The sequence below is a fragment of the Osmerus mordax genome, chromosome 12 (genome assembly GCF_038355195.1).
Source record: "Osmerus mordax isolate fOsmMor3 chromosome 12, fOsmMor3.pri, whole genome shotgun sequence".
Classification (NCBI taxonomy): Eukaryota; Metazoa; Chordata; class Actinopteri; order Osmeriformes; family Osmeridae; genus Osmerus; species Osmerus mordax.
The window spans coordinates 6,679,974-6,707,931 of NC_090061.1; the positions used below are offsets into that span (position 1 = coordinate 6,679,974).

A 27,958-nucleotide genomic window follows, 5' to 3' on the forward strand; every position below is an offset into this window, starting at 1 on the left:
CCATCCTCCTTATGCTCTCCAAGTGTTGCTCCATCCTCTGTGGAGTTGAAGGACGCTTTGAGAGACTACCGATATACAACGAGAGCCATGCATAATCATACATTTATAAATAAAACATGGAAAAGGTTAACAATGTACCTTTCTCTGGGCAGACAAGGTCTTCTCCTTGAGCTCCTGCTGCCATCTGGGGTAGTTATCATCCAGATACTTCTCATACTCTACCTAGAGTATTGAAAAAGCACAGAGTATTTTTTATGGAGAGTTTGTGTGGGTGTGTACAATGAATATGAGTGTGTTCCTCACCCCTGTGTGTGTGTGTGGCATGAGGAGAGCATGCATACGTGTGGTGTGTGGGGTCCACCAGCACAATGTCTTGTTACTGCTCATGCCCTGGCTCATGCCTGTCCCTAGTCTGTGTGTGTGTGTGTGCTTACTCGTATAGTGTTCATGGCTGCGGTGCGGGCCACCATGTCCCTCAGTGTGTCCTGGGCTCTCTCAAACTCCTGCAGCAGCTGTTTGTTCTGCTGCTGAGCTCGTCGCTCTCGCTCACTCAACTCCTGCCATCGCCACTGCAGCCGCACTGCCCTGCTACTGCACACACACACACACACACACATTAGTGAGTAAATTCTGGACACAAATACTGATGCCCGTTTTTCGTGTATTTTACTCACAGACGCTGGTCTCTCTGAAAGGTCAGTAGGTCACTCTGCAGTTCGATCCTCCTGCGCTCACTGGGAACATCAAAGACAGGCAGGACAGTCAAGCATGCTCATTCACTGTTGAATCACCCGACTGGGCAGAGCCAAGGCATATTTGGATGAGTAAAGAGCCTTAAGGAATATACAAATGTAAATTCCTCCAATCGTTTAGGCTCTGGGTTTCTGAGCTAGCTCTATTCAGAAGAAAAGAGTGAACCCTAATGGTGGAAGAAGGTATACTGTTACATTCATACAGGATGTAACTGTTATAAAGAGCTAAATCATATTTTTTGTTAAATTGCACAAAAATATATTTGCATACGGATGTCACAAAACAGGTGACCTCATGACTTCATTTTGGGACAATCCTGTAAATTGTAATACTCGGGACGTCTCGCAAAATTCTGAGAAATTATCCTATGACTGCAACTGTCTCACCTGTTAATCAGATTTTGTTGTCCTTGTTCTCCTAAACTATTGCGGACCTTTTTGCTTTCATTCCAGACGGGCATCATTTCTCTTTCACTGTCTGAGCGTGACTGGGTCCATGAGCTTTAGACATAGAAAGAATACAGCCATGCGACGGCAAGAGATTAACATGGATTAGAGGTTGGATGAGGATTATTTGTTGTGTGGGGGGGAGGGGGGGGGGGTAGTTTAATATCGTATCCTATTCATAAATTGACCCTGTCTTTGTTTGCCTTATATCTTCATATTGTTATCTTTCTTGGCATGTCCCACCTCTATTCTTCACAATCTATTTAATAGTTTCAAGGCTCTCAAGTCTCACAAATTTGCCTTGAGACTAACGCATTTCAACTATTTCTCACGCTGAGAAGCAAGGGGTATCTTCTTGTCAGACGCAGGCATTCGGAGGTAAATGTTCTGCTGAGTTGAGAGCTGTCTCGAGTTACACACGAGTTAAATGCCACCTACCAGCCAATCAGAAACACCAGCAATTTGTTGCGGAACGGAAAATGTTTTGGGGACATAAAACAATGTAACACAGGACTGAACCTAGCGTTTCGCTTGTATTATAAGAAAGCAAGCACGGGTTGGCATCATTGTTAATCATGGTCAATACCTCGATGATTACAAGATAAGTTGTACTTTTTTGTAAAACCTTTTTGTATTGTGTATGATTTGAAAATAAAAGGCTCCCAACGTTTGGATTACAAACATGTTGCTTGTCCGTCAATGAAAACCACCCCGCATTTAATGTCAGACTGAATCAGAGGAACTGTCAAAGGGACAACGCGCACAATATGACCAGTTTCGCGAGTGGAGTGTACTGTCGTGTTGAAAGGGTATGTCGCCACCTGCCCATTGTCCTGAACACCGTACTGGTCTTCTCCATCACTGCAGAAGTGAGCTATTTGGTTCTGGTGGGAGCGCCCCTGGAAGCGGAACAGAAAAAGACCCAGTGGTCTACCGTGTGGAAGTCACTACACCTGCTTGCACAATACTTTATGCTAGGAAACATCACTTGGAACGCCTCACTCTTCCTCAAGACTAGCCCCAGCATTCGGGGAGTGTTCCTTGGGGGAGAGGCAGTGGGACAAGGCTGGAGGTAAGTCTTAATAAGTAAGCCTTAATGTTATAGCCTAATTCCTGGGTGTGTCATTTGTCTGAAACCAGGGGTAAGGGGCCCTAACCCTGTCTTTAAGAAAAACTTTTCCTATGCTAGTTCCAATATCCTCATCCAAAGGATAATGCTGTGTAAATGTGTATTATAATTTCACAACAATAAATGTATATCTGAGTACGTGATCTCATGACACATTTCTCCATAACTTCCAGGTACTGCTACACGTGTGAGACGCACACTCCCCCGCGCTGCTCCCACTGCTATGATTGCAAGGCGTGTGTTCTGCGGCGAGACCACCACTGTGTGTTCTTTGGCCAGTGCGTTGGCTTCCGGAACTACCGTTACTTCCTGAGCTGCCTGCTGTTCATGTGGGCGGGGCTTCTGTACGCGGTGGTGATGAACGCTGAGGTCTTCATCGTCATCCTGAAGGAGGGGGTCAGCCTGCACAGTGTCCTGCTGCTGGTCATGCCCTGGATCATGCTGGTCTCTGGTCAGTGTGTGTGCTTGTGTGCTTGAAGAATTCTCGTGTTTGTATGTGCGATAGAACAAGAGAGAGAAAAGATGTACGTTTATTATTCTGAAAGAGGGCTTGTCCGTCATGGTGCGTTAGAGAGTCTTGCTGGAAATGCGAGAGGGAGGTGGTGTCGACTTTTCATTCAGTGTCAGTTAACGTTTCTCCCTATCATACTCTAACCTCCCTCCCGTCCCTTCTTCAGGCCAGGTGTCGGCACGGGCGTTTGGCTTTGCCTTCATCGCTGACACCTGTGTGGTGGGCTTCCTGCTGGTGGCATCCTTCCTCTTCTTCCACATCTTCCTGCTCCTGCGAGGGCAGACGACCCGTGAGTGGTACTCCAACCGCCGGCCCTACAACCTGGGCGTGGTGGGCAACCTGCGCCACTATCTCGGTCTCCGCTGGTACCTCTGTTGGCTCTGCCCCCTCATCCCCTCCCCCCTGCCGGGTGACGGTATCTACTTCCAGGTCACGGGGTCGCTGGAACCTGCCCGGTAACCCTGCGGTCAGTTCATCATGAATGATCTAGGAAGGCACTGTACTGTTTGCATCAGCCTGTGGGTGGGGTGATTTATACCTGTTTGAGGTGCTCAGTGTTGCCCTGCCTTTACCCAGCTCCCTGCCCTGTATGCTGGGAAGGCAGCTCTACATCAGAGGCAGTAGTTTTCATGGTAAATCTGGTATTTTGACCAAGTGTCGGAAGCAGCTCTAAAAATATGATATAATATACTGTTTACTTTCCTAGGCTTGTATAATCAGCCTCATACTGATTATACAAGCCAGGGAAGGTAAACTGTGGAATATGCAGTGTTTACATAGCCTTGGAGCTTTAAAGTAGAATTGGAATATGACACTGAATACATTAATGTTTTGATTGATGATCAATTGATTCAATGTTTATCAAGGTCTCTTGTGGAAATACATTCTGACTCAACCATGCCATCTATAGGTCATCCAGTGACCATACAGGAGTTGTCAGTCCTGCTGTTTTTAATCATCTGTTCTTATATTCTACATACAGTATGTGTGGGTGTTTGATGATGACACTCTTTCATTATGCTCTGGTCTCATTTACAGTGCCAATTTAGATTACGGTTGTTTTTAATGTGTTTTTTCCCCCAACGTGTGTCTTTGCCTTTTTGTATGCACTCCTTGATTGCAGCCAAAACAGATGTGTATCATTTTCCCTGTTGGTCATTTCAACATGGAAAATTATGTTGATTATCAGTGGTATTTTGCTGACATTTTCTGAAAATACTGTATTATTTTGTTTGCCTTATAAGGGTAATAAAGGATTATATTAGCCATTGAAATGTTTTGTTTTGTCATACATGGCCTGTATAATGTTTGTAGATTAATTCCGTGTTGTTGTTATTTAGCCAAATTGAATTCAGTGAGTGCAAGAGTAAACACCAATAGCCTATTAAAATACCAATGACGTATGTAATTTTCATTCTACATTCGTTAAACAGCGTTAAAATCCGTGAACGCACACTTGTCGTACGCCCCACCCAAGTGGCGCGTTCACTAATGGTGGCACGAAGAGCGCCAGAAAACACCCCTTGTGACGGAGCATTGTAAAGACGGGAACTATGTGGTGTGAGAGCGCGGAAGACTGGGAGTGATGAGGATATGTGATGACGACCGACGTTTACTGGTTGATTATAGGCTACTTTGAAGCCATAATTGTTCGCGAAATTAATATTGCGTTTTCGTTTCAGCGGACAAGGATGCTCGTAGTACAAATGATGCTCTGATGAGTGAGACAGATGGATGGGAGCCGGGAATGCCAAAGCTGAATCTTCATGGGTACACGCAGAGAACCAGCATACTTAAAGGGTGAAGTGAAAAGACCCCATCTGATCTGAGATAAAGAACCGGAGGACCGGTGTGCCATTATGGCGACCGTTATGTTCTGAGCGGAGCGAGCGGTAGTGGGCGGCGATGAAAGCGGCTGTAAGACCCAACCGAACGCGGCTTTTCCAGCGGCTCTGCGTCTGTGGACTTGGTCTGATAAGCGCCACCTGGCTCATGCACTTCCTACATGTAACAGGTGCGGTACGTTTCTATGTGTAATGTTTGCCAGCTGAGTATTAATATGAAGAGCACCTTTAAAACTGATAATCGCAATGGAACGGTTATTGACACTATATCTATCCAATTTCAACATCTAGCCTAGCAGAGCATTAATCCAAAGTAACTGTATCACTGTTCAACCAATACCATGTTAATGTAAATAATGTGTGAGCAATAAGCAACCGAAACTAATACCAGATGCATCTGTATTACTCTTGGAGCCAGACTCCTCCAGTGTGGATGGAACATTTCTCTGGTCTAAGAGAGAACTGGCACTGGATATAGACCAGAACCAGACCTATGACCCTCCCAGAGCTGGTAAGATACTTATTGTTGTGTCCCTGTCCTTTTTTGGCTCTGTTTCTTAATTATTCAGATTCTTCTCTGGCTGGCTGATTGTATTATGTCTGATTGGATGTCGATTTATCTGTAGCTGTATGTCTTCATTTTTCTCAGATTGTTGGTTTCTTTCACATCCATCCACTCATCTATTTCTCTGGAACCTGTCAATCCCTCCATCTCAATCTATGTTTCTCTCTGCTCCTCATAACATGTCTTTAAAGAGGGCAGACAGATGCTTAAACACACAGTTAAGCCCCTTTGAGGCCCCTGTTGCTAGGAAACTGAATGCTAAATTTCAGACCAGAAGCACAGTGTATCTGATGCTTTGAGAAGAGCCGACATATAGATGGGACACCCTAGACGTATTGGATATATTGAAATCAATTCTGTCATCTCCACGTATGTGTGTGTTTGCACATCTGCCAAGGTCAGGTGATCCGTTTACCCTGACCATGTTGAGGATGCTGATTGTGGTCATCTACCCTGTTGCTAAGAGATTAACTGGACTCAGTTTGTCTGAGCAGTTCAATGGAAGTTTTTGGACAAAATGTCCCCACTAACCCTGTGCTTGTATATTTTACTTTAATGAAAGTAATTTGTTTCTACCCCCCCCCCCCCCCCCCCTCTCGTTCACTCTGGCTCTCCATTTTAAGCCATCCATGAGTTTCCGGAGGACATTTTCTCTCTGGAGCAGAGGAGACAAGGGGCAGTTCTCCTTCATGTTCTCTGTGTGAGTATAAAGACCCACCTGCCTCCCAGAACCCTCCCAGAGTTCTAACGCTGTTTCTTTGGGTTATATGGGGTCTATACTTTGACCTGAAAATTCTCCCAATACTCAATCCATCCTTTGCTCCATAGATGAAAAGAGGCTTCAAACCTGTTTTAGCGGAACTCCAACATTCACTGCACTTGACTTGCACTTGTGTCAAAGACCCCTCGTTCTCACTGTCAGCTGATGAGGTGTCGTTCCCCTCTCCCCAACTGCTAGGCAATCTATGTGTTCTATGCCCTGGCCATCGTCTGTGACATGTACTTTGTGCCATCTCTGGAGAAGATATCTGAGGTAAGGGCAAAACAAGAGAAGTACCTACTGTGACGCTTTTAGAAAGCAGTTTTCAGTCTGCTGCAGTGTGCTTCCCAGTTAATAGCTCAATATATGGTAACTGTCTCTTTGATTCATTTCTGCTTTTAATGAAAAAGCTTGTTTTGGTGACAGTCTTTGTTTCCCTCCCCTCCACCACATAGAACCTTCAACTTAGTGAGGATGTTGCCGGGGCAACCTTCATGGCTGCTGGAAGCTCCGCCCCCGAGCTCTTTACCTCTCTGATTGGTCAGTGTCATATCTTCCTCCCCTATCGCCATCATTTTCATGGGGACTTGAACTCATGAGCATAAGGTTACAAGTCAGTCTCTCTATCCTCTCTGCTACACACCAACTGTTGAGATTGTATGAATAGAAAGGGCAGAGTATTCCCTCCTACCGGAGGAACCCTAATAATAAGAATACTAACAAAAACAATAGGTTCCCTCCTACCGGAGGAACCCTAATAATAATACCAACAATTACAATAGGGTTCCTCCTGACGTAGGAATCCTAATAATCCCACACCTACCATGGACTATTCTGATTTCAGACCTTTCCACCCTATACATACACATGTATTGGTATTACATTTATGCTATTAAATGTACATAATGCTGGAGTAGAAGGGAAGAAACGTATGCAGGGGGAGAACATTTTATGGCAGGCCTTGTTTTCCATTTGATGTAAGTGCAATTCACTCCCTGCTAACACAAACTAGGAAAGTGTTACATGCCTAAAACGTACTGTGGTTACTCATACTAGTGCCCTCAGTGTACAGTAAGAATAATTTGATGCTGGGATATACAGAACAGACAATAGAGGGGGGTGCATTTCACGACAGGCTTGTTGTATTCCTTCTTGCCATGAAATGCACCCTCTGCTAACTCTGACTAGGAAAGTGTCACATGCCTGAAACTTACTGTGGTTACTCATACTAGTGCCCTCAGTGTACAGTAAGAATCATTTGATGCTGGGATATACAGAACAGACAATAGAGGGGGGTGCATTTCACGACAGGCTTGTTGTATTCCTTCTTGCCATGAAATGCACCCTCTGCTAACTCTGACTAGGAAAGTGTCACATGCCTGAAACTTACTGTGGTCACTCATACTAGTGCCCTCAGTGTACAGTAAGAATCATTTGATGCTGAGATATACAGAACTATTAGGTTTGAACCATCCTTCAAAAATACATTTGATTTAGTGACACAAACATATGTGGACATTTACATAAATACCACCCTTTCAGTCTTAAGTAACGTTTTTAAATACGTCAATGATACATATCTGTACACAATTTCAAGTCAATTAGAGCTTTTTAGAGAATTTTTAAGGTTTTCCAAAATTATCACTGTACAGGAAAATCCATCATGGTGGACCTTATGGGTCCTTGAGGCTTTTTTGTTCCTTATGAAAAATGAGGCATGCACACCAAGTGTCAGAAGAATTGGAGCAATGGGGTGGAAATGCCATCACTTTCAAAATTCCCTCCTACCGGAAGAACCCTAATGATACGAGGATAATAACATGATCATATTTCTGGTATTAAAATAATTAATCTGTTTTTTCTTTGTGAATTTTAGACCATTCAAAAGGTCCAGAGTATCCTGGACCTTTGGAAATGTATCTTTCCTGATAAATTTGTTTCTCTGTCCAGTCCAAATGACTTACAAAAACCTAGTTGTCGCCTATGTATCGATGGTGCTCTGACAATGAACTGTCTGGATTTCATTTGTCTAAATTCGAATGCTTGTGGTCATGCTGGTTGGCTTGTGTCACATCTCTCAGGTGTGTTCATCACGAAGGGTGACCTGGGAGTGGGCACCATCGTGGGCTCAGCCGTCTTCAACATCCTCGTCATCATCGGAATCTGTGGGATCTTCGCCGGGCAGGTACCCCCTCCCCTCAGACACACAAGATCAAATTAACACCAGGCACCAGTTGGCGTTCATCTGTAAATGAGTGGATGTCTTCTGTGTCCTCAGCCCATCTCTCTGAGCTGGTGGCCCCTATTCAGGGACTCCGTTTTCTATATTCTGTCCATCTTGTTGCTGATTCTGGTGAGAACCATACACACAAAAACAAAACACTATTTTGATGATCTAAAATGGTCACTATTCAGGAAAACTTGATTTAAGGAATGAACTCAAAGATAATCCAGTTGTTTCTTGTGTTTTTGTGTTTTTTGGGCAGGTGATTTATGATGAGAAAGTGGTTTGGTAAGGCAAACAATTAAAACAGCTCTGGTTGAATTTCTTAAAAGCATTCTCTCCCTAATGTTGTGCGGATATGTTGTAGGTGGGAGGCCATTGTCTTGATCTTGATGTATGGAGTCTACATTCTCATCATGAGGTCAGTGTTTCGGTGTGTCACTGGGATGAGCCTGCCACCTGTGTCTTAAGCATTGGTAAAAGCAAACACAAGGGAAATCATGGCATTTGTATTTGTGAAATACGTATTGGTTAAGCACTAAAATACATCTTACTGTGTGTGTGCGTGTGTCTGTGTGTAGGTTTAACAGGCCTCTGTGGGGTTGGGTGGAGCTGCATTTGGGCCGAGGAGGTCTGCCCTGCTTGAGTAGCCTGCGAAGGACCACCGCAGTCGGGCATGGAGGGGGCGACTGTGATACCGACTTGGTTCCACTGAAGAAAGGTCGGTATGAGTGTGTGTGTTTCTGGTGTACCAGCTGCTGTGATACCCAGTCAGTGAAATGCGTCACGTTCCCTTTGGATTTCATCAGCCTAAAATAGACAGTTCCCTCAATTAAGGCGCTATTTTCCACCGTCCTCTCTTACTCTATCTCTCTTTCCTTCTCTTTTTCTGTCTCGACTCCCATCTCATCTCTCCTCTCTTTTTTCTTCCTTCGCTCCACTTTCCAACTTCCTCCCTCCCTCTCTCCCGTACCCACCTGCTCCTCTTAATTCTCCCCCCCCCCAATCCCTCCCCACCTTCTCCCTCCTTCTTCTCTACCCTTCCCGCACCCCTCCCAGACTCGTGCTCAGGGCAGGACCCAGCGGTGGTGATGGTGGACGAGTTGCTCAGCCTCCAGCCCCACCAGCTCTCCTTCTCTGAGGCAAGCCTCCGTCTTCTGATCACCCCGCACTTCCCCCCCTACACCCGCCTCCGCATGGCCGGACGCATGGTCATCAACGAGGTACACCGTGCGGCGGGATGCAGGAAAAGATACATGCTCTCAAGCACCTCGCGCTCGCACGTACAGAAATGCAGGGACCAACGAGAACTCCGAAGCGATACACAGATGCATACATAACTATGTATGTTTACATACATAATACTGTAAACATACATCAAATAGATCCCATGCCAACATACAAATATACACATTTCGCATGTAAAGATGCATGGTCATTGACAAAGAACAAACACACACAAAGCAGCTATACACAGACATGCATCCAAAGGTTTTGCTGGAAGTGTATGCTTAAACTGTGCTGCATGCGATGCGGTGCTTTGCTATGCCTAAACCCGTCCTACCTTCAGTGTCTGTGAAATGTGTCATTGCTCTGTCAAAGCACCTCCAGAACACAGAAGAGTATCCCAGAACAGTACCCCAGTGAAGAAAACATATCTAATCTCTAGATCTCTTTCCCCTGTCTCCCTCTCTCTCTGTCACTATTCTGTTTCTCTGCCTTCTCTGTCCCATGCAAACACACACTTCCTCTCCTTTCTTACACACTCTCCATCACACACACACACACACACACACAGAGGCAGCGACTGATCCAGGCGAAGAGCCTGGAGGACGGGGAGGCGGTGGGAGAGGAGGGGGGAGAGGGGGGTCCGTGGGGGTTGGAGAATGGTGGTGGTGTGGACGGCGAGAGACAGCCCCTTGGGGAGGGAGAGGCGGGCAAGGGGGGTGCAGAAACGGGGTGCATCGGTGACTCGGTTGGGGCGCAGGCTAAAGAGGAGGATGAGGAGGAGCAGGAAGAGGAGGAAGAGGAGGAACCGTTTCCACCCTTTGCTATGCCAGGTGAGTGTAAACTGACACACCCACAAAAACACATACCTCCCCAAGATGTTTCTTCTAGTAGCTTCTAGGAACAGTAGGAGCCACTCAGTTACATTGTAACCACATGGAGTATGCATGAACATTTTATGTATCCCCCCTGCCCCCCCAAAAGTTTTTGCTAGTCAAAAAATGTATTGTGTAAACAAGTTGTGTGTACATGTTGTGTGTGTTGTTCAGAGGGCTGGTTCCGGCGTGTCAAGTGGCTGGTGGCGTGGCCTATTAATATGTTGCTGTACTTCACGGTGCCCAACTGTACCCTCCCTCGCTGGCACCACTGGTACCTGCTCACCTTCCTATCATCTACCCTCTGGATTGCCCTTCTCTCCTACGTCATGGTCTGGATGGTACGAGCCACACACACACACACACATGGACACATGAAATAAACCCACTTAACTAGGTAGACATGCACTTGTAATATTCTCAACGTTTAGCCTGAAGGTAATAACTGAATGACATCCGACTTTGAGAGTTTACTATCTGCTCCTGCAAGTCACCGTACCTACTGACTTGCCAATGCTAAGTGATCTGCATGTTATTTATACTGTCCACTAGATGGCGCACAATCACATACGGTCGCTGTCACTGCTCTACTGTGGGCTTGTACACACAGCACTGAATACGTTTTTGAACCCACCCCACCCCCTCTCACGTGTCCCCCCATTCCAGGTCACCATCATCAGTTTCACCCTGGGCATCCCAGAAGTCATCATGGGCATCACCTTCCTGGCCGCGGGCACCAGTGTCCCAGACTGTATGGCCAGCCTCATCGTTGCCCGCCAAGGTGTCAGCCTTCACGCTGTGTGTTTGTCTGTGTCTGTCTCAGGGTTTGTTTTATGTGGTAGTTATGAGGGTATGTAACTCTGTTTGTGTTTATGCTAGTGACAGCTTCAGTGTTATTGACATGGGGGCTATATCTAATCTATTGTGTGTGTGTGTGTGTATTGCAGGTATGGGGGACATGGCTGTCTCTAATTCCATAGGCAGTAACATCTTTGATGTGCTCCTGGGCCTAGGTTTTCCCTGGGTGCTGCGCACTCTAGTGGTTGACTATGGCTCTGTGGTAAGACCCGCCTTACTCCCACACACTCTCTCGGTGTTGTTTGAGTTCATGTTCATGTTCTTCTGTGTGTGTTTTTTTTCCAATCTGGGTAGCAAGATATTCATTTCCGCGTGCTAGCGTCACCTTGAATACATTTCATACAATACAATGCAATCCAATATTTCTTCTCAGATCTTATATGACCACAGCTACCCATCCAAAGTCATGTGTTTCCAATTATTTGTTGTCTTTTCAGAGTACATTTCTTCTGTGGTTGCCATGTTTGCAAAGTATTTTTTGGTTTATGTTTGCGGTTGCCAGGTTTGCATCAACAGTAAGGGGCTAGTGTACTCAGTGATTCTGCTGCTGGCTTCTGTCATTCTGACTGTGAGTATCTCTGGACCATCCTTCTTCACATACCACCATCAGGAGAAAGATCAAATCTAGAATCCCCTCACTACAGAAATAGCAACAACACAGTGACAGAAGTTCAGACCGTGAACTGTCCATGTTACACAAATATTACCATATTACCCTCATCACCCTCATAAACCCTACATGCAGTATTTTGATAGTTATATTTACTATTTTGAAATAACATTGTGTGTACTATACTGTTTTGTATGACATGATACCCATGTCAATGCTTCCTAATACAGTGTGTAGAAACAGGATCACTTTCTCAGTCAATACCCCATTTCCTTTTTTTACTCCCTCTTCCCTTTTTTCGCTCTCCCTCAGGTCCTGGGTGTTCACTTGAACCGCTGGCGGTTGGACCGCAGGCTTGGTCTCTGTCTCCTACTGCTTTACGCCATCTTCCTCCTCTGTTCTGTCGGCTTTCAGCAACTGTAACAGGTCACAGACACAGACACACACACGTAAACACACACATACATGCACCAAGGGAAAGGGTAAACACACACCCATGTACATAAGGATGTTAATACTTTAGTATTTTCTGTGATTTATAATCACACCTATTTGCATATCGTGTGATTCTGATACTATCAAAGTGAGTCTGTATTGACAACTGCTGTTTCTTGACCTATGTTGTATGCATGTACAGTATGTGTGTGTATGGGTACATGGATTTTCATTGGAGAACGATGTCTCCTAATATCAGTGATAATGTTACATCAACTGACAGGAATCCTCACCTTCTAGCTTTAATAAATGTTGAGTTCCTTCTGCATAGTTTTATACAAAGCCTGTCAAGTTACTTTGTGATAGCAATGCACTTCGCACAATGAATTTATAAACAACTGAATTTGTATCTTATCAAAAGTCTTAATGTATGGCAAGTTACAAGGACTACATTATTTTCTATATATGGAAGTTCCCCAAAAAGTGTTTAACACCAACAGTATTGCCACAATGATCTTGCAGTCATACGTTAATCCTTCACTCCCCTGTGTGTAGTTGTACTTACTTTGCATGGCCACATCTGTCCCATCTCAACACCTTGCTGTGGAAATGCTTTGTTGAATTTATTTTGTAACTGGAGTGGATGTTAAGTGCAATAAACACCAAGTTTAGTGCAATGAGGCGTGTGGATACATGGACTTTTTATTAGAGCAAAAGCATGTTCAATACCAAAGAAATGTAAAAAAAAAACAACAACAAAAAATACACAAATTACATTATTTTACCATAACAAATAGCAATATTATGGAAATCATTAACATTTGAACATATCACAAAATAAAAGGATAGATGCTGAAACAAATAGAAAAAAAAACAGTACAGACATTGTTAGTAGCTATGCTTTTGTTTTCCCCGTGATGTTAACTATATATTTTACAAAATCCAACTACAAAAAATCCCAATCCCGAATGGAATATCAAGTGATGTACTGGATACAAAATGTAAAAAAAGAAAGAAAAAAAAGTTCAAAGAGTCATGTGTGTCTGTGTGCATTTGTACTCAAGTACAAGGTGCAATTTGCATGCAGTAATGCCACGTTGTGGCACAGACATGAAAAGACAGCTACGGGTTTCCATGGAGATGACAGCTAGAAACTGATACAGTAGAAAAATTGGACCAGGTTTAAAGTTTGGGAGGAGGGTTCAGTCACAATAGCGTTGTCTTCTATGTCTATGGACCTTGGCACCAGAAAGGCTCTTGAAGGAAACCTCACAAGAGAAAAAAAAGAAAAGAAAAAAAGGTTCTAAAATATCAGAGTACACAGACAAACGTCACTACAAAAAGTCCACTAAACATAACCAATCCCTCCACGACTTGGATCATATATATATCGAAACCCAAAGGCATGGATCTTTTTTCTTCTGACAAATTAAAAATAGATAATTTGGCAACAAATCAAACACATTGCCTGTCTTAGCAGTCCACACCATACATGTGTGTGTTATATATATGGGTGTGTGTATGAGTGTAGGGAAGGAAAAATAATTAGCTGCTATGCTAATCCATTCGCTAACGTGAACTCCATGGAGACAGTGGTTACTATGGTTACTGTGGTCTGTACTGTGTGTGGACTAGTCCAGGTGGGCTAGCTAAGAGAAGAGTGGGGAGGGCAAGTGTTAGTGAATGATACTGGACTCTGTTCATACGTCAGTCACTGTTGGGTACCCTTCCCCAGGGAGCGGAGGTGGGAGTTAGGGAAGGGGCGGTAAGAGCTGATCCCTTCTGTGGTCTGGACCCCTCTGAGGTGTTGGTCACCCCCACTCACTCCCCAGGCTCGTTGGTGACTGTTGGGGGGTTCTGCGGTGAGGTTGGTGGTATGTGAGAGGAGACTGAGGTGGGGCGATGGTTGAGGGCAGAGCTTGTCTCCTAGCAGTGGTCACTCGGAGGTAGAGCTCTGGCTCTGCTGGTATATGGACGCCTTGTCCTTCAGAAGAGCCAGGCAGAGGTGACAACTCCAACTTCCTGTAAAACACAAACGAGGGCGGGACTTGATCAATGCACCATGTCACAGCTCCGTCGCTGCTCTGATGTTACGTACACTATACTGAGAGGCCCAACAGACATCCAATCCAAGACATGGAAGGTTAAACTTGTCCTGTTGATTTGAAGGTATTTTGAACAAAGCTCAGTAGACTGATGTGGGCGGGGCCTTACCTTCAGGGGGTTCGGTCATGGGGGGACTGAGGCAGTACATGTGGTATCCTCGATCACAGTCATCGCAGAACAGCAGCTGGTCCTGAAACACATCGACACATGGGGGGGGGGGGGTCATAATCCAGTCTGGCAGACGGGTTGGGGAGGGGGGTGGAGAGTAGAAGAATGCATGTGGGAGAGGAAAAGAGGAATCTAGAACAGGAAAGAGGCACTCACGTCGTTTTCGGACGTCCCGCACACGTTGCAGCACTTGCACTCGATGCACTGCCAGCGGTAGGTCTTGACGGCGGCCATCATCACCGCCGTGAACTGCAGACAGGTGGGGTGGCCTGGGAGAGGGGGCGAGGAGTCAGGACAAACAGAGTCACATTAGAGACAGGTAGGAAACAAGCGAGTCACTACCACAACAGATCAAGAGCATTTGGTCTCGATTTAAAAATCCTTTCCAATGTGGAATCTCTGATTACATACATACATATATATATTACATATGTATTTCAAGTCAAGTGTCTGGATCCTAGAGCTATGGGAGCTCCAAACAACGATCGAAGCGTCCCAACTAAACAGCCATGAGTTGATCCAGATGAGACAGACGATCTGCCAGCTAGGTACCGGAGCGTCCGCAGTCGGAGCAGGACACCAGCTCCTCAGACTGGCCAGTCTTCTGGTTGAGAGTGGAGTCACCCAGGCAGAAGTCGCAGTAGTCGTTTGGCAGGGCGAGACCGTTAGGTCCTTTCTTAGGGGCTAGGAGGAGGGGCAGAGAGAAAACAAATCTGGTGTCAACATTTTGGGGGAAATGTGTATGTAGCGCATAGGCAGCGGGCACCTATACAAACACTCAGTCTGTTGGCAAATAGATGTGTTGCTCTGTGACTCACTCTTATGTTCCTCTGGCTGACGGGGAGTGGGCGGAGCCTCGATCTCCTCACGGTCCTCGCCCTCCTCCTCCGCCAGGTGGGAGTGTGTGTAGTGGTAGCTCAGGCCAGGGCGGTTCTTGTAGCGCTTCCCACAAACTGGAAAGAAAACCACACACATGCATGGGATCACACAAACGTAACAGGGAGCAGTCTCTCTCTCTCACACGCACCACCAGCTTAAGACATTCCATCCGACCGCCTACCCTTTCGCCAAAACAAAGTGTGACTCACTGTCGCAGGCGTAAGGTTTGTCCCGCTCCTCCATTGCCGCTGCTGCCGCTTCCAGCTTCTTCTTACCATTCCCCACACCACGACCCTGCCAAACCAGGACAAACACACATTACCACTGTTCCCCACTCCACGACCCTGCCAAACACACATTACCACTGTTCCCAACTCCACGACCCTGCCAAACCAGGACAAACACACATTACCACTGTTCCCCACTCCACGACCCTGCCAAACACACATTACCACTGTTCCCAACTCCACGACCCTGCCAAACCAGGACAAACCCTCTGACATTACCCCCCAGAACAAGCCCAGGCCCTGGTGTAACCTCCTGGCTTAGGTGCCGTGGAACATAAAGCTGTTTAAGGGACGTTCGGATCCAACCACAACCCTGTCTGACCTCTGGTGCATTGCCAGAAATTCATGAAGTACTACTGGGTACTGGGGGTGGCAAAGGCGTTTTTGTTTTTTGTTTTTGAGAGCGAGAAACATCTTTACCTTGGACTTGCCCTTTCCTCGTCTCTTGGGCGTCTCGTCCTCAAAGTCTTCATCATCCAGATCATCCAGGTAGTCGTCATGGTCCAGTACTCTCTGGGAACACAAGATGTTCAAGTCAGACACAAGTTCAGGTTGGGATAGTATACTCACTAGGAACTCTGTAAAGAACCAGGATGTTTACCTAAATATATACATATAGCTTAATATATAAAAAGGTGTTAACTTAGGACCCGTCTTATGGGTTTAAAATGTTTTTTTAGCTCATAGGCCAAGAATGTCACCGGTCTTCAGTGCTGGTGTTCTGTCCTATCACTTACTTTGCGGATGCGTCCAGAGGAGGTGTGGCTAGAGGCGGTGGCGGCCACCGGTTCGGGAGTGGCCACATCATCCTCTACTGTGCGGGAATCCGACTGGCCCCTCCTCTCCAGGGGCTCCCCCTTGAGCAGAGCCTCCAGGCTGCTGCCGTCCATCGCCCCCAGGGCGTCTCGCTTCAGCCCCAGCTCCAGCTCCGCCGACTTCAGGGGGGGGAAGGCCAGGCGGGGGTCCTCCGGGGGGTGGGCCCGTCGCTTCTTCCTCCAGCGGCGAGCTGGGTAGGTGTACAGCTGCCCCGGAGCCACACCTGTTTAAACAGACATAGAATTGATTAAATCAGCATAGTGTGAACATTGTTATATTCCTGTATGTTAATTCCAACGGCGTTGTTTTGAGCATACAGACCTGCACTCCGATGCCTCTTCTCCATCCAGATGTAGCAGTTGCTTTGGGCAACACCGGTCTGCGAGTCCAGAAAGGGCATTAGGATGCTTCTCTCAGCGCATAGACGGGCGTTGTAACTATGGCACTGCTCCATAGCGTCCTTATAGTACTGCTCACCGAGCCTGGAACAAAAGTGATGAAGTGAGTAATACGGTTATTTGACCTAGCTCGGAATCAATGTGTTCTATTTTTCTATGTATTCGTTCAAAACTAGTTAGCGCATTAAGTCATATTGCGAAATTATGCAATTTAATGTGCACTGACTCTCAGCTCCAACCCTCCATCTTTGTTTCTGGTCAAAATGGGCAATTTGAAACCTTATATGGTTCAACTGCTTGTTACATTTAATACAGGCCACAAATCAATTTTCTAACGTAAATAACACATTTTAATGTGGGATTAAATGTAATAGTACATCTCTTTGACTCGTTCACGAGCTAAATGAGATTTTTGAAGACAATACAGCAGTACAAATAGCCGTGGGTGGCTAGGTTGCCTAGCTGCGTTAGACAATGGGTGTGTATGAAAATAAATAGCAGACGTGTATTTCTCTTTTACACATGGTTTCTTATACCATGCACACTCGTTAGTGATGGCATGCATTTCTACAGACAATTTAAGGTCGTAGCCTTTCTGAAAATTGATGAAAACTTACACTTTCACAACACTATCGACGGCCGCCGCCATGATTGCTTGGTGCAGTTGTTAAAACTGCAAATGCGCATGTGCATGCAGCTGCAGTCAAGTTCCGTTTTCACATTTTCAGAGTAAAAGCATAGACTACTTACTTTGGACTAGTGTACTGGGATTTTATTAGTCTGAATGTTTACGTGTTGCAGGAACTTCCTGTGTTGCAAACAAAAGTGGTCCACGTAGACCGACTAATTACATTTTCTGAAAATGGAAAGTCAGGGACGAGGAGGAAGAGGCGGAAGAGGAGCAAGGAGAGGAGAGAAAGGAAGGTGGGGTGAGGTGAGGGAGAATTGACTCATACAATAATGTTCTCACGATGACACAAAACTTTTATGGGCGATATAATATAGAAAAAAACTATTTACCTTCTATGAGGCTCTGCCATATTTTTAATTCTTAGATTAGAAAGCCTTCTACTACAGGGACAATGACTTGCTATCAGCAGACAGTTGGACACTATTATACTACTTTCCTTTTTAGGACAAGGATGTCCGTCTGTCCTATTCTTTGTCATTTACCCTGCGACACGGAGCCAACAAGTTGGGACTGCACATGAATCCTGGTGAGCATATTATATGGTAGGATATAGGCAGGCATCAACAGACAACCTAGCTATTTCTTCGCTTCTACAACCTCAAAAGCCTCATGTCACTACACCAGTAGCGGTTAGAACCGAAACTGTACTGTAGCGAGTGGTACTTGACAGTGGAGCGAGTGGTACGTGACAGTAGTAGTGGTACATGCCAGTGCCTCCAGTGGAGGCATAGCGGTACGTGCCAGTGCCTCCACTGGTACGTGACAGTAGCTAGTGGTACATGCCAGTGCCTCTACTGGCACCTAGTGGTACGTGCCAGTGGAGCTAGTTGTACGTGACAGTAGCTAGTGGTACATGCCAGTGCCTCCGCTGGTACATGACAGTTACCGTTCTGTTGATAGTGATATGCAAGTGTCTCGTGGCAGTTGCATTGGGTGTCTTGCAGCTTTTGTTTACTGTCTTGTAGCCTAACTGCCCCGCGGCCATTTTAGAATAGAATTGTTTAAGTATGTGTGGCGGCCTGCGGAAACCCGTGGATGTCACGGCCGGTCATTGTTGGCTATAAGCCATAAGAGATCGAAAATCGTTTTCTGTCTAAATTGATATTTTTGATGTTTTGTATCGTTAACACCCTAAACTTCATTGTAATGTACAAAAAGTATATGATTACTTATGAAAAACTATTAATTTCAACGGTTTTTGGACATGTCAGCTAGCAAGATTTTCAAGCCATGTCAAATCAAATGCTTAGTTTGCCTGCTCTTTTGAGTGCTGCAGCAGCCCATAACAACTGATCAATGAAATAACTTGCTGAGAAGTTATTAATATAGCCTAAACTGACATTTACATTCACAACGTCATTACGAACAAAAGGATTTTCTCCCATATCACTTTTTGACACAAGTCGACTTTAAAATGATGTAACTTCAGTTGTGATAAAGATATCTGAGTGATTTAAACAGATTTGTATCCAGGAGAGTTTGTAGTTTCCAATATGTATAATACCCAGAAAGTACATTTGCAATCATAGGGTGTCATTAATTGACAAGGTTCTTCATATGAAAATAATGAACTATTATTAACAACTATATTTACTCAGAGTATCGAAATGCAAATGTAGGCTACCTATATTGACTTCAGTTATTACAATTAATGATATACGCCACTAGGACGCGCTGATAACAACACAACGATGTGCATTAGAGACGAGAGTCTACAACGGTGGCTCATGTGCACGCTTAAATTCAGTTACTCTGAGTAAAATAATTTGTTACTAATTCATTACGTGTGTACAAGTCTGCTTTACATTACAGTCACACCATTACACTATATGAAATCTAATGTTTAAATCAACTACTTTGTATGGTGAGCTTGTAGTGAGACATCAAAAGTATGGGTTTTGAGTCTGTTAGCACGAACAGTTTAACTTATTTTTTTAAATAAAAGTTTATAGCCTGTTCTCCTATTCTAAAATGCCCGCGGGGCAGTTACACGACAGTAAACAAAAGCTGCAAGACACCCAATGCAACTGCCACGAGACACTTGCATACCACTATCAACAGAACAGTAACTGCCATGTACCAGTGGAGGCGCTGTCACGTACCACTAGCTACTGTCATGTACCAGCGGAGGCACTGGCATGTACCACTAGCCACTGTCACGTACCACTCGCTCCACTGGCATGTACCACTAGCTACAGTACAGTACAGTTTCGGTTCTAACTGCCTCTCCACTACACTTAACTCAGAATCTATATACGGAAGTAGACATGTGCGCATGCTCTGAAAGGGATTTTATTACACAGTTGGGACCATGCTTTACTCTCCCCCAACCCAGATGGGTTCTTATTCGTTGAAGACCTTCTAGCTCACCCACAGTTCCGCTCGTACTCATTGGAGGATGTGGAAAGAGTCGTGGCTGCTAATGACAAGAAGCGATTCAAGCTCTGCCGTCACCCAGAAGATGGACGGTTGCAGATACGAGCCAATCAGGGCCACTCTCTGCAGGTATATGCATAGCTGATAGGTGCCTTACAGGAAGTTGCAGCATCACAGTGTTGCAGAAATCCTTGCTCGACTTCCGTACTAACCATGCTACTTAAACATTGTTTCTGTGTGTGTGTGCCCATGGATCTTTTCCCTGAACAGGTGCCTGATCTGGAGCTAAGGCCGGTGCAGGCAGGTTCCCCCAACTGCCCTGTGGAGGCAGTTCACAGGTCCTACCTCTGTCACTGGACCTCCATCAGAACCCAGGGCCTCAGTAGGATGGCCAGAACACACATCCACCTGTGTCTGCCAGGGGAGGAAGGAGTGGCCGGTGGTGAGAGAGGGAGGGATGGGGAGATGGGGAGAAAGAAAGAGGGAGGATGAATCGAAAGAAAGAGATGAGAGGAGAGAGAGGATAATCAAACAGAGGGGTATGAACCCGAACAGCTAGCGACTGTTCATGCTAAGTGAGGAGATGAGAAGAGAGAGCATGACAAAGAAAAGGAATACAGAGAGAATAATAAAAACATCTTTAGTCAGGCTTTTACTGATAACATAATTACTGTTAGATTGTTTTATAGTTATCATTGTTTCTGTGCTTTAGGTAGCAGTGATGTCCGTGACCTGGCCATATACATTGATGTCCCCAAAGCCCTGGCTGGTAAGATAAATTAAAATAATGATCCAAAATGCAACATTTCTGAAAAGCATTTTAGATCAACTTGTAAAAATGTGTCAACATCCATGTGTGTGGCTCCTGGGCAGATGGTATCCAGTTCTTTTTGTCTGAAAATGGTGTCCTGCTTACCCCTGGAGATACTGAGGGGAAACTACCGTTGAAGTACTTCAGCAAAGCCCTGAGACTGAAGCCCACACGTAAGGACCCCCCTGCTGGATATTGTAAAAAAAAATAAAGGGTAGGAATAAAGGAATGGTAACTAATCTATTGTTATGTACTTTCTGTTGCAGGGAGTATTCTGCCGTTGGAGTAGTTGAAGATATTGCTCTGAGAATTGGGGGGACAAGTCATCACACAGTGAGAAAGCATTAGGGAGGCTGTTTCGATGGAAATGTATACTGTTTGGAAAGAGCACCTGATATTGTTGTGAGACTGTGAAGGCCCTCAGCAATAACACCAACGACACTGTATGATGTTTCTGTTACAGTCGTAACATTTACATAACTGAGCAGGATACAGAAGTAACTCTGTTGAAGTATCAGGACCGGCTGTGATTAACAGATAGTCTTCACTGTTCCTTAGAGATAGCACACACACACAGTGTGAATGTTGTTTGTGAGGGATACATTATCTGTGGTTTCCTGAGCTGTTTCTGCCTTTTGCATGAAACCGTGTTCAAGTTTCAGCCATTTATAACAAGTATTTGCAATGGTCTTTCAAAATCTGATGAATAAATAAATAATAATGGTATTATAACTAGGCATACTTGCAATATAAACAACATATATAATAATATATATAATCAAGAACAATATTCAGTAAATAATAATAGAGGGATGTCTGCTTTGCCACCTGGCCGTTCTCGAAAATAAGACACAATGTTTCACACCAGAAGGTTTAGAGAACACCCGCCAACTGCTCAAAGGATGTCCTTAAGCATGTTTATTACAACCCAATACTGTTGTACGGTTGTAGCTACAAAGCTAAAGTTATTTGTTATTTGTATGAATAATATCTAAGCCACATTAGAGTAATTTACACATGTTCATGATAATGATTTTGAAGAAAAGATAATATACTATTCACCAGGATTAACAGGTGAATTGCAAGGACCAACTTTGGTCAATTAAACAATGTGCCTTTAAGTTATTTATTTTGTACCATCTTTATTTGTATTGGCAATTCACAGAGTTTGTCCATCATCTCTTAACATACTGACACTCTTCACTGCCCTCTTCCTCTCAAGAGCAGGTCATCAATGGAATCCCTTGTGTAAGAAGAAATGTGGTGAGATGAATTGCCTTGTAACATACAAAAAATAGCAAAATATACAAAATATTTCTAAATGGCCCTGGCTAGGAATACATGTGTGAAGGTGGGGGGGATCACAGGGCCTCGTGGCCCCCAGTGAGCTTGTGGAAGAGCTCCTCGTTGAGCGTGTCACTCTGTTCGCGACTGCGCGTAGACATGAAGATGTAGCCGCCGATGAACTCATGGACAATCTTGCAGTCGGCCGTCACACAGCTAAAAGCTATGTTGACGTTCTCATCAAACTCAATGGCCACCTGAGTGGAGGAATGCACACACACGATAATATTGGTACTTTAGTAGAAAGTCAGAAGGTTGCTTTAGGCTAAGAGGTTTAATTCAAGTAAGATTAATCTACTTAAACTCTCATAGTTGATTAAATGAACCTGTCGGATGTCCCAGTTGACGTTCCACTGTCTCATGTTGTTGTAGCGCCAGGTCTTCACCACATCCCCTACCCCCAGGTCAATACGGGTCAGGCGGTTTGGGGTGATGCCCAGGACCTCATCCTTACGACTGCCCTTGAACCTGGATAGATGCACAACACTCCAACAAGTTAACACAATTTGAAAAAGAGATACGTTTTCTTGACCTAAACAACACGACATGAATGATAACGTATTTAATATGTTTCTATAGATATCTATAACTATGATAGATAGCTATGCGTTTCTGAATAATTAAAGTGGTACCACGTCTTCAGTGTTTTTGGGTTGCCAGGTTAGTTCTTACCTGACAACAAAGAAGGAGATACCAAAGTCAGGCAGGGACTGCCAGATCTGCAGGAAGCGAGTGATGCCGTCGGTCAGCGAGAGCTGGGCTACGTTCTGGTAGGCCTCCAAGATACGTGGGGTCAACTGGGCAGGACCAGAAAAGGGTCAGTATGGGTGACACTGCTAACTTACTCAATATCTGCTTATCTACATATCTGCTTGACACCTTACCTGTTTGACCTTGTACTTCTTGTGGTAGCGTGGAGACACTAGGCTGTGTGTGTTGATGCTCTCGTCAGCTTGCGTATTGTTGCCATTGGGGTTGGTCTGTTGCATGGCCAGGAAGGTGCGGATGCTCTGCATCTCGCTCTGGTAGGAGCTGTCTGCCAGACTCGTCCCTTTGGAGGCCAGACGGCAGGCCGCCATCCACTTGGAATACTGCTCTTCCTGATGGACACAGTGGAGAGAAGATTTGGAGAGAAATATGTTGAAAGAGAGGCCTCAAGGGATTGCAGAAAGACCTTTCAGGTATCAAAGGTGTGATACTTCTGTGTTTGTTTGTGTGTGTGCATGCATCCATGTGTGTGTGTGTGTGTTGTTTAACTTACATTATCACAGCGTAGGTATACCTCATTCATACCCTCTGGGGCTGGAATGAGGAGTCTGATGCAGAACTTCTGGCCAGCCACGTTCACATCAGGGGCCACCTCACAGCCTGGAAAGTCGAGGTTAAAAGCATAACTAAATCATGTCATATCATCACCATTTTATCATCATATCATATGACAACCATTCCGCCACATGTAAAGTCACAGTTGTTCATGTCGGGTTCAGTTATTTATAGTGTGTCTAATGTGGGTGAAAATGAAAGCAGAACAGAATGTGTGACAGAGTTGAGGAGAGAGAGGAAGCTATTAAGAGTCAGAACAAGATAAATTAAGAGATGCCCTTCTATACCTTTTAGGTTAATCTGTTGAATAGGTTCTCCAAAGCTCTCCTCCTTGCTCTTGTAGTAGGAGATTGAGCAATTCCTAAACTTGAACCAGTACTGCTTGTATCCCTTCAGCGTCAGCCTCTTCGGCCTGAAAATGAAGAAGCAAATTCTAATGCTGTCAGACAGTGTGACTGTGTGTGTGTGAGAGAAAAAGAGCATGCGTGTGAATTGTTTTTGATCTCTTACCGGAATATCTTCAAATATTCGTTCAGCTCTGGTGCAGTCATGTCATCCTGTGTTGCAGAGAGTTCTTACATTCGTAACATTTCATTATTGCACCCTATTATTACTGTATTACTGTTACCGTCTTCTTTAAACCCACAGTCAATATATTGTCATTGAGTACATGTAAACAGTGGTGCATAATAGTGATGACGTGTGGGATCTTGTCGACGATAACATTTTTATATTCTTTAGAGAGAAAAGACAAGTAGGATCACAATATACAGAAGCAAGTGTGTAAACCTCTATGGTATCTTAACTACACCACTGTACATTTTCATTTACTGAAATGCAGATCAAATATGGCTGACCAGCATGTCATTGGCACTGCTGTCTCCATCCATCTTGACCTCCAGACACTGCAGAGCTGAGTCCAGGTCATCCATGGCCGGGCTAGACGTTTGCCCTTGGGGTTCCGACAGAGACAGCTTGTTGATGTGGTACTGTGTGTGTGTGTGCGCGTGTGCATATAAATGAAAATGCGCATGTGTGTATGAGTGTGTGTTTATGTGTATGTGGTGTGTGGTGAGGATTAAAGATAAGGAAACACAAATGAGGGAAGTGGCATTGCAGTAGTCATATCAGCACTGTAATGTATCCTGATTCACGTGCACTCGTGTCCAGTTGGGATTTGAGCCCATGTACACCTGTAGGCCAGTGTACCTGCAGTGCTCCAAATAGCATCATCTCCTCCTCGGTGCAGTCTATGTCCTCCAGCAGGATTGCCCAGCGAGCCTGCTCATAGAGCTGCGTCAAACGCACCACGTCATACTGAGGGGAAGGGAGGGGAGAGACAGATTTGAAATAACAAATCAACCAGAAAGTTATTTTTCACACACTTATTCACACTTACACATTGACCTTTGATTCACTTCGCAGATGCTTTTATCCAAAGCGATGTACAACTAGAGCATTATGGAAAGTACAACAGAAGATTAAGGATCCGAAGCACATAGTTCTACTGTAATAGATCAGAGACAAGGAACAATCTGTATTTACCAGCCACATCGCAAAGTAAGCATGTTTTGGTTACCAGGCACAGTGAACTAAAAAGTCCTATCTCTTTCTATTGTTCACACACACCTTGGGCTCCAGGTCATGGAAGTTATAGTATTTGAAGCGTAGCCAAAGTTTGTCGTTCTCTTGGATTCCCTGCTGCATGAGGGAACGAGAGGAGTCTAACCACCTGAGACAGAGAGAAAGAGAGGGTAAGACAAGGAGAGGAGATTAAAGTGGAGTGTGTGTATGTGTTGTGTGTGTTTGTGTATGTGTTGTGTGTGTATTCACCTGCTGTGAATATGGGCCTTATCCACTACACTGGCAGGTCGGTATAGCTTGGCAATGGCTTCGGGGGCAGGAGGGGCCTGGGCAGTCGACAGCATTTTGTAGACCGCCTCTGTTTTAGGAGAGTCTGCGAAATGGGCGGGCATTCCATTGTACAAGCAGGGGCGTGACACTAGGAAACAGGAAGTCAGGACAGGGTCACTAGAAGTTCACACCATACCGTGGTCATTATGTATTGGAGCAGTTAAAATTAAAACAAGTCTGTTTAAGACTAATGAAGAGACTGCAGATCGCATCAAAGCTAAGGGATACAGCACTAGCATAGCATAGCATTACAGGCTTTAATACTAATCACCTTTTGAAACTGTAAGTCTAATCCACAGATATGGGATAGAGAAGTATTGTAAAAGGCTTGTTTAATGAGAATCAGTACATTTCCTCATTTTCTCTGCAAATGATTAGTTGCAAGCGTCTGTCTGAGCACTGCCACACATGCTGTGATTGGTCAACAAATGTGTACCAGGAACTGATTTGACAAAGTGTACCTGAGGTGAGAGGGATTTCTGTGAGGTCGTACACTTCCTCGGTCGAGTCTTTGTCTTTCTTCTTCTTCTTTTCCTCCGCCGGACGCAGGAGGGACAGCTCCTCAGGCCGACGGATGTCTGAGGGAGGACCAAGGAATGGCAAAGGAGAAGGAAGAGAGGGATGATGGAGGAATAGATGGAGACTAATGTATGGTTTGATGATGAGAAGAAAACAAACAGAGCTCTGAGTTTACTGCTAAACTGATGAAGCATCACAATCCTTTTAGTTCACAACAACGCGCAACACTTCCTGCCTCTCTGCAGACATAGACCATCCTGTGTATCAGGGACTTACTCAGCATCCTACAGATTCCTAACACGGTGCGGAAGACAGGCCCGGAGAAGGAGGCTCGGAGCTTTAGCATCGTCCCGTTCGGCAGGCCCAAGAAAAGGGGCTTGTGCTGGGGCATAAAGACCAGGCGCGCGTCGGCGTGCACGCCACACTTCTCCAGGGTCCAAGATGTACGTAGCAGCCACTGCTGCTTCTGATCCCACCACAGTGCATGATCCGACCAGTCACGCTTCATCTCTGCATGAGGGAAGGAAACGTAATCAATCAGACACAAAATGGCCGACACTGTGCATGGTCACTACTCTGGGATCCAGGACATGAACAAATACTATCTTCACAGGGATCTGTGACTTTACATAGGGTGTGTGTGTGTGTGTGACTTACCTGTTTTCTCCACCAGTTTGAGGATGACACCACCTATATGTAGTTCAGATGTCACACTTATTGAGATGGGCTTGTCATCGCCAAGTTCCTCCACTACGACTGCAAGGTCCCATGCTGCCATACTGAACAGAGGGCAGAAGGGAGGAGAGATACAGAAGAGAGAAGGGTCAGCTGAGACAGTGGACGGGGTAAGGGCGGGTTCAGATAAGAATCCCAAGTTTCTACGTCTCATGATAAATTGACACATACATCACCACCCCCACTACCCACACACTCCCTGAATGACCAATGTATTATGATAGCCCAGTGTGACAAGCCCTTCCTGTTTCTGAGCAATCTGCCATGGACACACACTTCCGTTTTCTACGCCTCCCCTGGATGAACTGTTCATCCAGGCTGGGGTGTGCGTGACACTGAGTAACAGAATGATGTCGTTAGATAGTGTCACATATACCCACAACTGACTGACTGGATGGGGGGCTGTGTCAAACTCACATGGTCAAACTTCACAGCTGAACTGAATCTGAACAAAGCCACTGGTTGGGTGGGGCATCAAATACACCAACAACAAACATTGACCACAAGTACAAATGGGAAAGAACAGGACAAGCATTGTAGCCCCCTTTGAAAGGGAACTTGAGAATAGCAGTTGGTCTCCAGAACTGTGAACCCACTCCATCTACCCCCCCCCCCCCGTCATCATAGTCATCCCCCTCTCAATCTCTATCAGAGGCCATGTTCTTTTTCTCCGTCTCTGCCTGAGATGCGGTCTTATACAACACGATCTCTTTCTGCCTATGTATCTCTCTCTCTCTTTCTCTGTCACACACACACACACACACATACATTTTTGCCACCCTTACCCTCTCCACCGTCCAATATCCAGAGGATTCAGCAACTCTCAGCAAATATGGTTTCCTTCTCTCGCTTGATCTGTGAACTAAACTTTTGGATTGATTTAGTGAAACAGGCCTGTTGCACTTCCCTTCTCTCCTTCCCCCTGTGTGCTCTCTCTCTCTTTCGTGTTGAGTCTGGAGATGTGGTTACAAGAATATATTTCTATGCTTACAAGAAAGGGTGTTCCTCTTTTTTGTCAGTTTCCGGCCAACGGAAGTGTGAGTGACAGCGGCAGTGACTGAGTGGGTTTCTTATTCTATGTGTGTCAATCGTACTGTGATAACTGGGTGTATTGTGTGTGTTTGTATGGTCTAGTTTAATCAAGGATCGTAAACTAAGAAAACATTTACCCTGTCAGGACATTTTCCAGGACCCCACAACTTCAAGTGCTGTTTCCATGGGGGTTTAGGGGGTTTGGGGTAAGAATTTGTGTCATGGTTAGAAGTACAGTAAGGGTTAGGGGTTGGGCATAACACCATTTTCAATGGGAGTGAATTGTCAGTCCACACTATGATAGAAAAACAAACCTGTGTGT

The 27,958-nt window shown here is 45.0% G+C and overlaps 5 protein-coding genes across 8 annotated transcripts; 3 read left to right on the forward strand and 2 right to left on the reverse strand.

The window, feature by feature from the left end:
* The first annotated feature begins 1,755 nt into the window (after window positions 1–1,755).
* zdhhc24 (zinc finger DHHC-type containing 24) lies at window positions 1,756–4,628 on the forward strand. 2 transcript variants are annotated; one of them, XM_067248257.1, is made up of 4 exons: window positions 1,756–2,271; window positions 2,502–2,779; window positions 3,006–3,305; window positions 4,522–4,628. In XM_067248257.1, exons 1-3 carry the CDS (start codon window positions 1,967–1,969, stop codon window positions 3,296–3,298), a joined length of 876 nt encoding a protein of 291 aa, XP_067104358.1. In that variant the 5' UTR covers window positions 1,756–1,966; the 3' UTR covers window positions 3,299–3,305; window positions 4,522–4,628. The 2 variants fall into 2 exon arrangements, with proteins under 2 accessions (XP_067104358.1, XP_067104357.1); XM_067248256.1 differs by lacking the exon at window positions 4,522–4,628 and having other exon boundaries at window positions 3,006–3,840.
* Window positions 4,629–4,732: 104 nt separating this feature from the next.
* On the forward strand, window positions 4,733–12,876 carry slc24a6a (solute carrier family 24 member 6a). The gene is made up of 17 exons (XM_067248259.1): window positions 4,733–4,853; window positions 5,102–5,194; window positions 5,872–5,948; window positions 6,207–6,281; window positions 6,464–6,548; window positions 8,090–8,193; window positions 8,287–8,361; window positions 8,495–8,520; window positions 8,600–8,653; window positions 8,814–8,953; window positions 9,292–9,455; window positions 10,031–10,292; window positions 10,509–10,675; window positions 11,001–11,115; window positions 11,282–11,394; window positions 11,695–11,760; window positions 12,115–12,876. Exons 1-17 carry the CDS (start codon window positions 4,745–4,747, stop codon window positions 12,223–12,225), a joined length of 1,836 nt encoding a protein of 611 aa, XP_067104360.1. The 5' UTR covers window positions 4,733–4,744; the 3' UTR covers window positions 12,226–12,876.
* A 42-nt stretch (window positions 12,877–12,918) lies between these two features.
* Window positions 12,919–17,550, reverse strand: LOC136954623 (zinc finger protein ubi-d4-like). 2 transcript variants are annotated; one of them, XR_010878118.1, is made up of 11 exons: window positions 17,509–17,550; window positions 16,815–16,975; window positions 16,415–16,716; window positions 16,098–16,190; window positions 15,600–15,684; window positions 15,330–15,464; window positions 15,064–15,195; window positions 14,668–14,780; window positions 14,452–14,533; window positions 13,944–14,259; window positions 12,919–13,505 (listed from the first exon to the last, which is right to left on the reverse strand). XR_010878118.1 is itself a non-coding variant. In XM_067248255.1 (10 exons), the coding sequence occupies exons 1-10, from the start codon at window positions 17,538–17,540 to the stop codon at window positions 14,174–14,176; spliced, it is 1,221 nt and encodes a 406-aa protein (XP_067104356.1). In that variant the 5' UTR covers window positions 17,541–17,550; the 3' UTR covers window positions 12,919–14,173. The 2 variants fall into 2 exon arrangements, 1 of the variants encoding a protein (XP_067104356.1); XM_067248255.1 differs by having other exon boundaries at window positions 12,919–14,259.
* Window positions 17,551–17,672: 122 nt separating this feature from the next.
* On the forward strand, window positions 17,673–21,894 carry trpt1 (tRNA phosphotransferase 1). The gene is made up of 7 exons (XM_067248258.1): window positions 17,673–17,825; window positions 18,027–18,108; window positions 19,918–20,087; window positions 20,229–20,400; window positions 20,671–20,727; window positions 20,832–20,942; window positions 21,036–21,894. Exons 1-7 carry the CDS (start codon window positions 17,754–17,756, stop codon window positions 21,056–21,058), a joined length of 687 nt encoding a protein of 228 aa, XP_067104359.1. The 5' UTR covers window positions 17,673–17,753; the 3' UTR covers window positions 21,059–21,894.
* Window positions 21,844–27,607, reverse strand: fermt3b (FERM domain containing kindlin 3b). Of its 2 annotated transcripts, XM_067248254.1 has the most exons (16): window positions 27,390–27,607; window positions 26,527–26,648; window positions 26,146–26,379; window positions 25,812–25,928; window positions 25,270–25,438; window positions 25,066–25,168; window positions 24,646–24,753; window positions 24,294–24,425; window positions 23,947–23,993; window positions 23,724–23,848; window positions 23,375–23,481; window positions 22,998–23,213; window positions 22,786–22,910; window positions 22,440–22,581; window positions 22,111–22,310; window positions 21,844–21,977 (listed from the first exon to the last, which is right to left on the reverse strand). In XM_067248254.1, exons 2-15 carry the CDS (start codon window positions 26,645–26,647, stop codon window positions 22,131–22,133), a joined length of 1,926 nt encoding a protein of 641 aa, XP_067104355.1. In that variant the 5' UTR covers window position 26,648; window positions 27,390–27,607; the 3' UTR covers window positions 21,844–21,977; window positions 22,111–22,130. The 2 variants fall into 2 exon arrangements, with proteins under 2 accessions (XP_067104355.1, XP_067104354.1); XM_067248253.1 differs by having other exon boundaries at window positions 21,891–22,310; window positions 27,390–27,606.
* Window positions 27,608–27,958: the final 351 nt, after the last annotated feature.

Bases quoted from the DNA above. Each gene is read 5' to 3' on its own strand.
- zdhhc24 (XM_067248257.1), top strand. From the start codon at position 1,967: ATGACCAGTTTCGCGAGTGGAGTGTACTGTCGTGTTGAAAGGGTATGT. The intron at 2,272-2,501 runs GTAAGTCTTAAT...CATAACTTCCAG, and splicing joins GCAGTGGGACAAGGCTGGAG to GTACTGCTACACGTGTGAGA. The intron at 2,780-3,005 runs GTCAGTGTGTGT...TCCCTTCTTCAG, and splicing joins CTGGATCATGCTGGTCTCTG to GCCAGGTGTCGGCACGGGCG.
- slc24a6a (XM_067248259.1), top strand. From the start codon at position 4,745: ATGAAAGCGGCTGTAAGACCCAACCGAACGCGGCTTTTCCAGCGGCTC. The intron at 4,854-5,101 runs GTGCGGTACGTT...TCTTGGAGCCAG, and splicing joins GCACTTCCTACATGTAACAG to ACTCCTCCAGTGTGGATGGA. The intron at 8,521-8,599 runs GTAAGGCAAACA...GATATGTTGTAG, and splicing joins TATGATGAGAAAGTGGTTTG to GTGGGAGGCCATTGTCTTGA.
- LOC136954623 (XM_067248255.1), bottom strand. From the start codon at position 17,540: ATGGCGGCGGCCGTCGATAGTGTTGTGAAAGT. The intron at 16,717-16,814 runs GTCTGTATGCTC...CTGTTTAAACAG, and splicing joins GAAGAGGCATCGGAGTGCAG to GTGTGGCTCCGGGGCAGCTG. The intron at 14,781-15,063 runs GTACCTAGCTGG...CCCCTCTCCCAG, and splicing joins CTCCGACTGCGGACGCTCCG to GCCACCCCACCTGTCTGCAG.
- trpt1 (XM_067248258.1), top strand. From the start codon at position 17,754: ATGGAAAGTCAGGGACGAGGAGGAAGAGGCGGAAGAGGAGCAAGGAGA. The intron at 17,826-18,026 runs GTGAGGGAGAAT...TTTCCTTTTTAG, and splicing joins AGAAAGGAAGGTGGGGTGAG to GACAAGGATGTCCGTCTGTC. The intron at 20,088-20,228 runs GTATATGCATAG...TTCCCTGAACAG, and splicing joins ATCAGGGCCACTCTCTGCAG to GTGCCTGATCTGGAGCTAAG.
- fermt3b (XM_067248254.1), bottom strand. From the start codon at position 26,647: ATGGCAGCATGGGACCTTGCAGTCGTAGTGGAGGAACTTGGCGATGAC. The intron at 23,849-23,946 runs GTAAGAGATCAA...CTTCATTTTCAG, and splicing joins GAATATTTGAAGATATTCCG to GCCGAAGAGGCTGACGCTGA. The intron at 22,582-22,785 runs GTAAGAACTAAC...GCATCTATCCAG, and splicing joins ATCTCCTTCTTTGTTGTCAG to GTTCAAGGGCAGTCGTAAGG.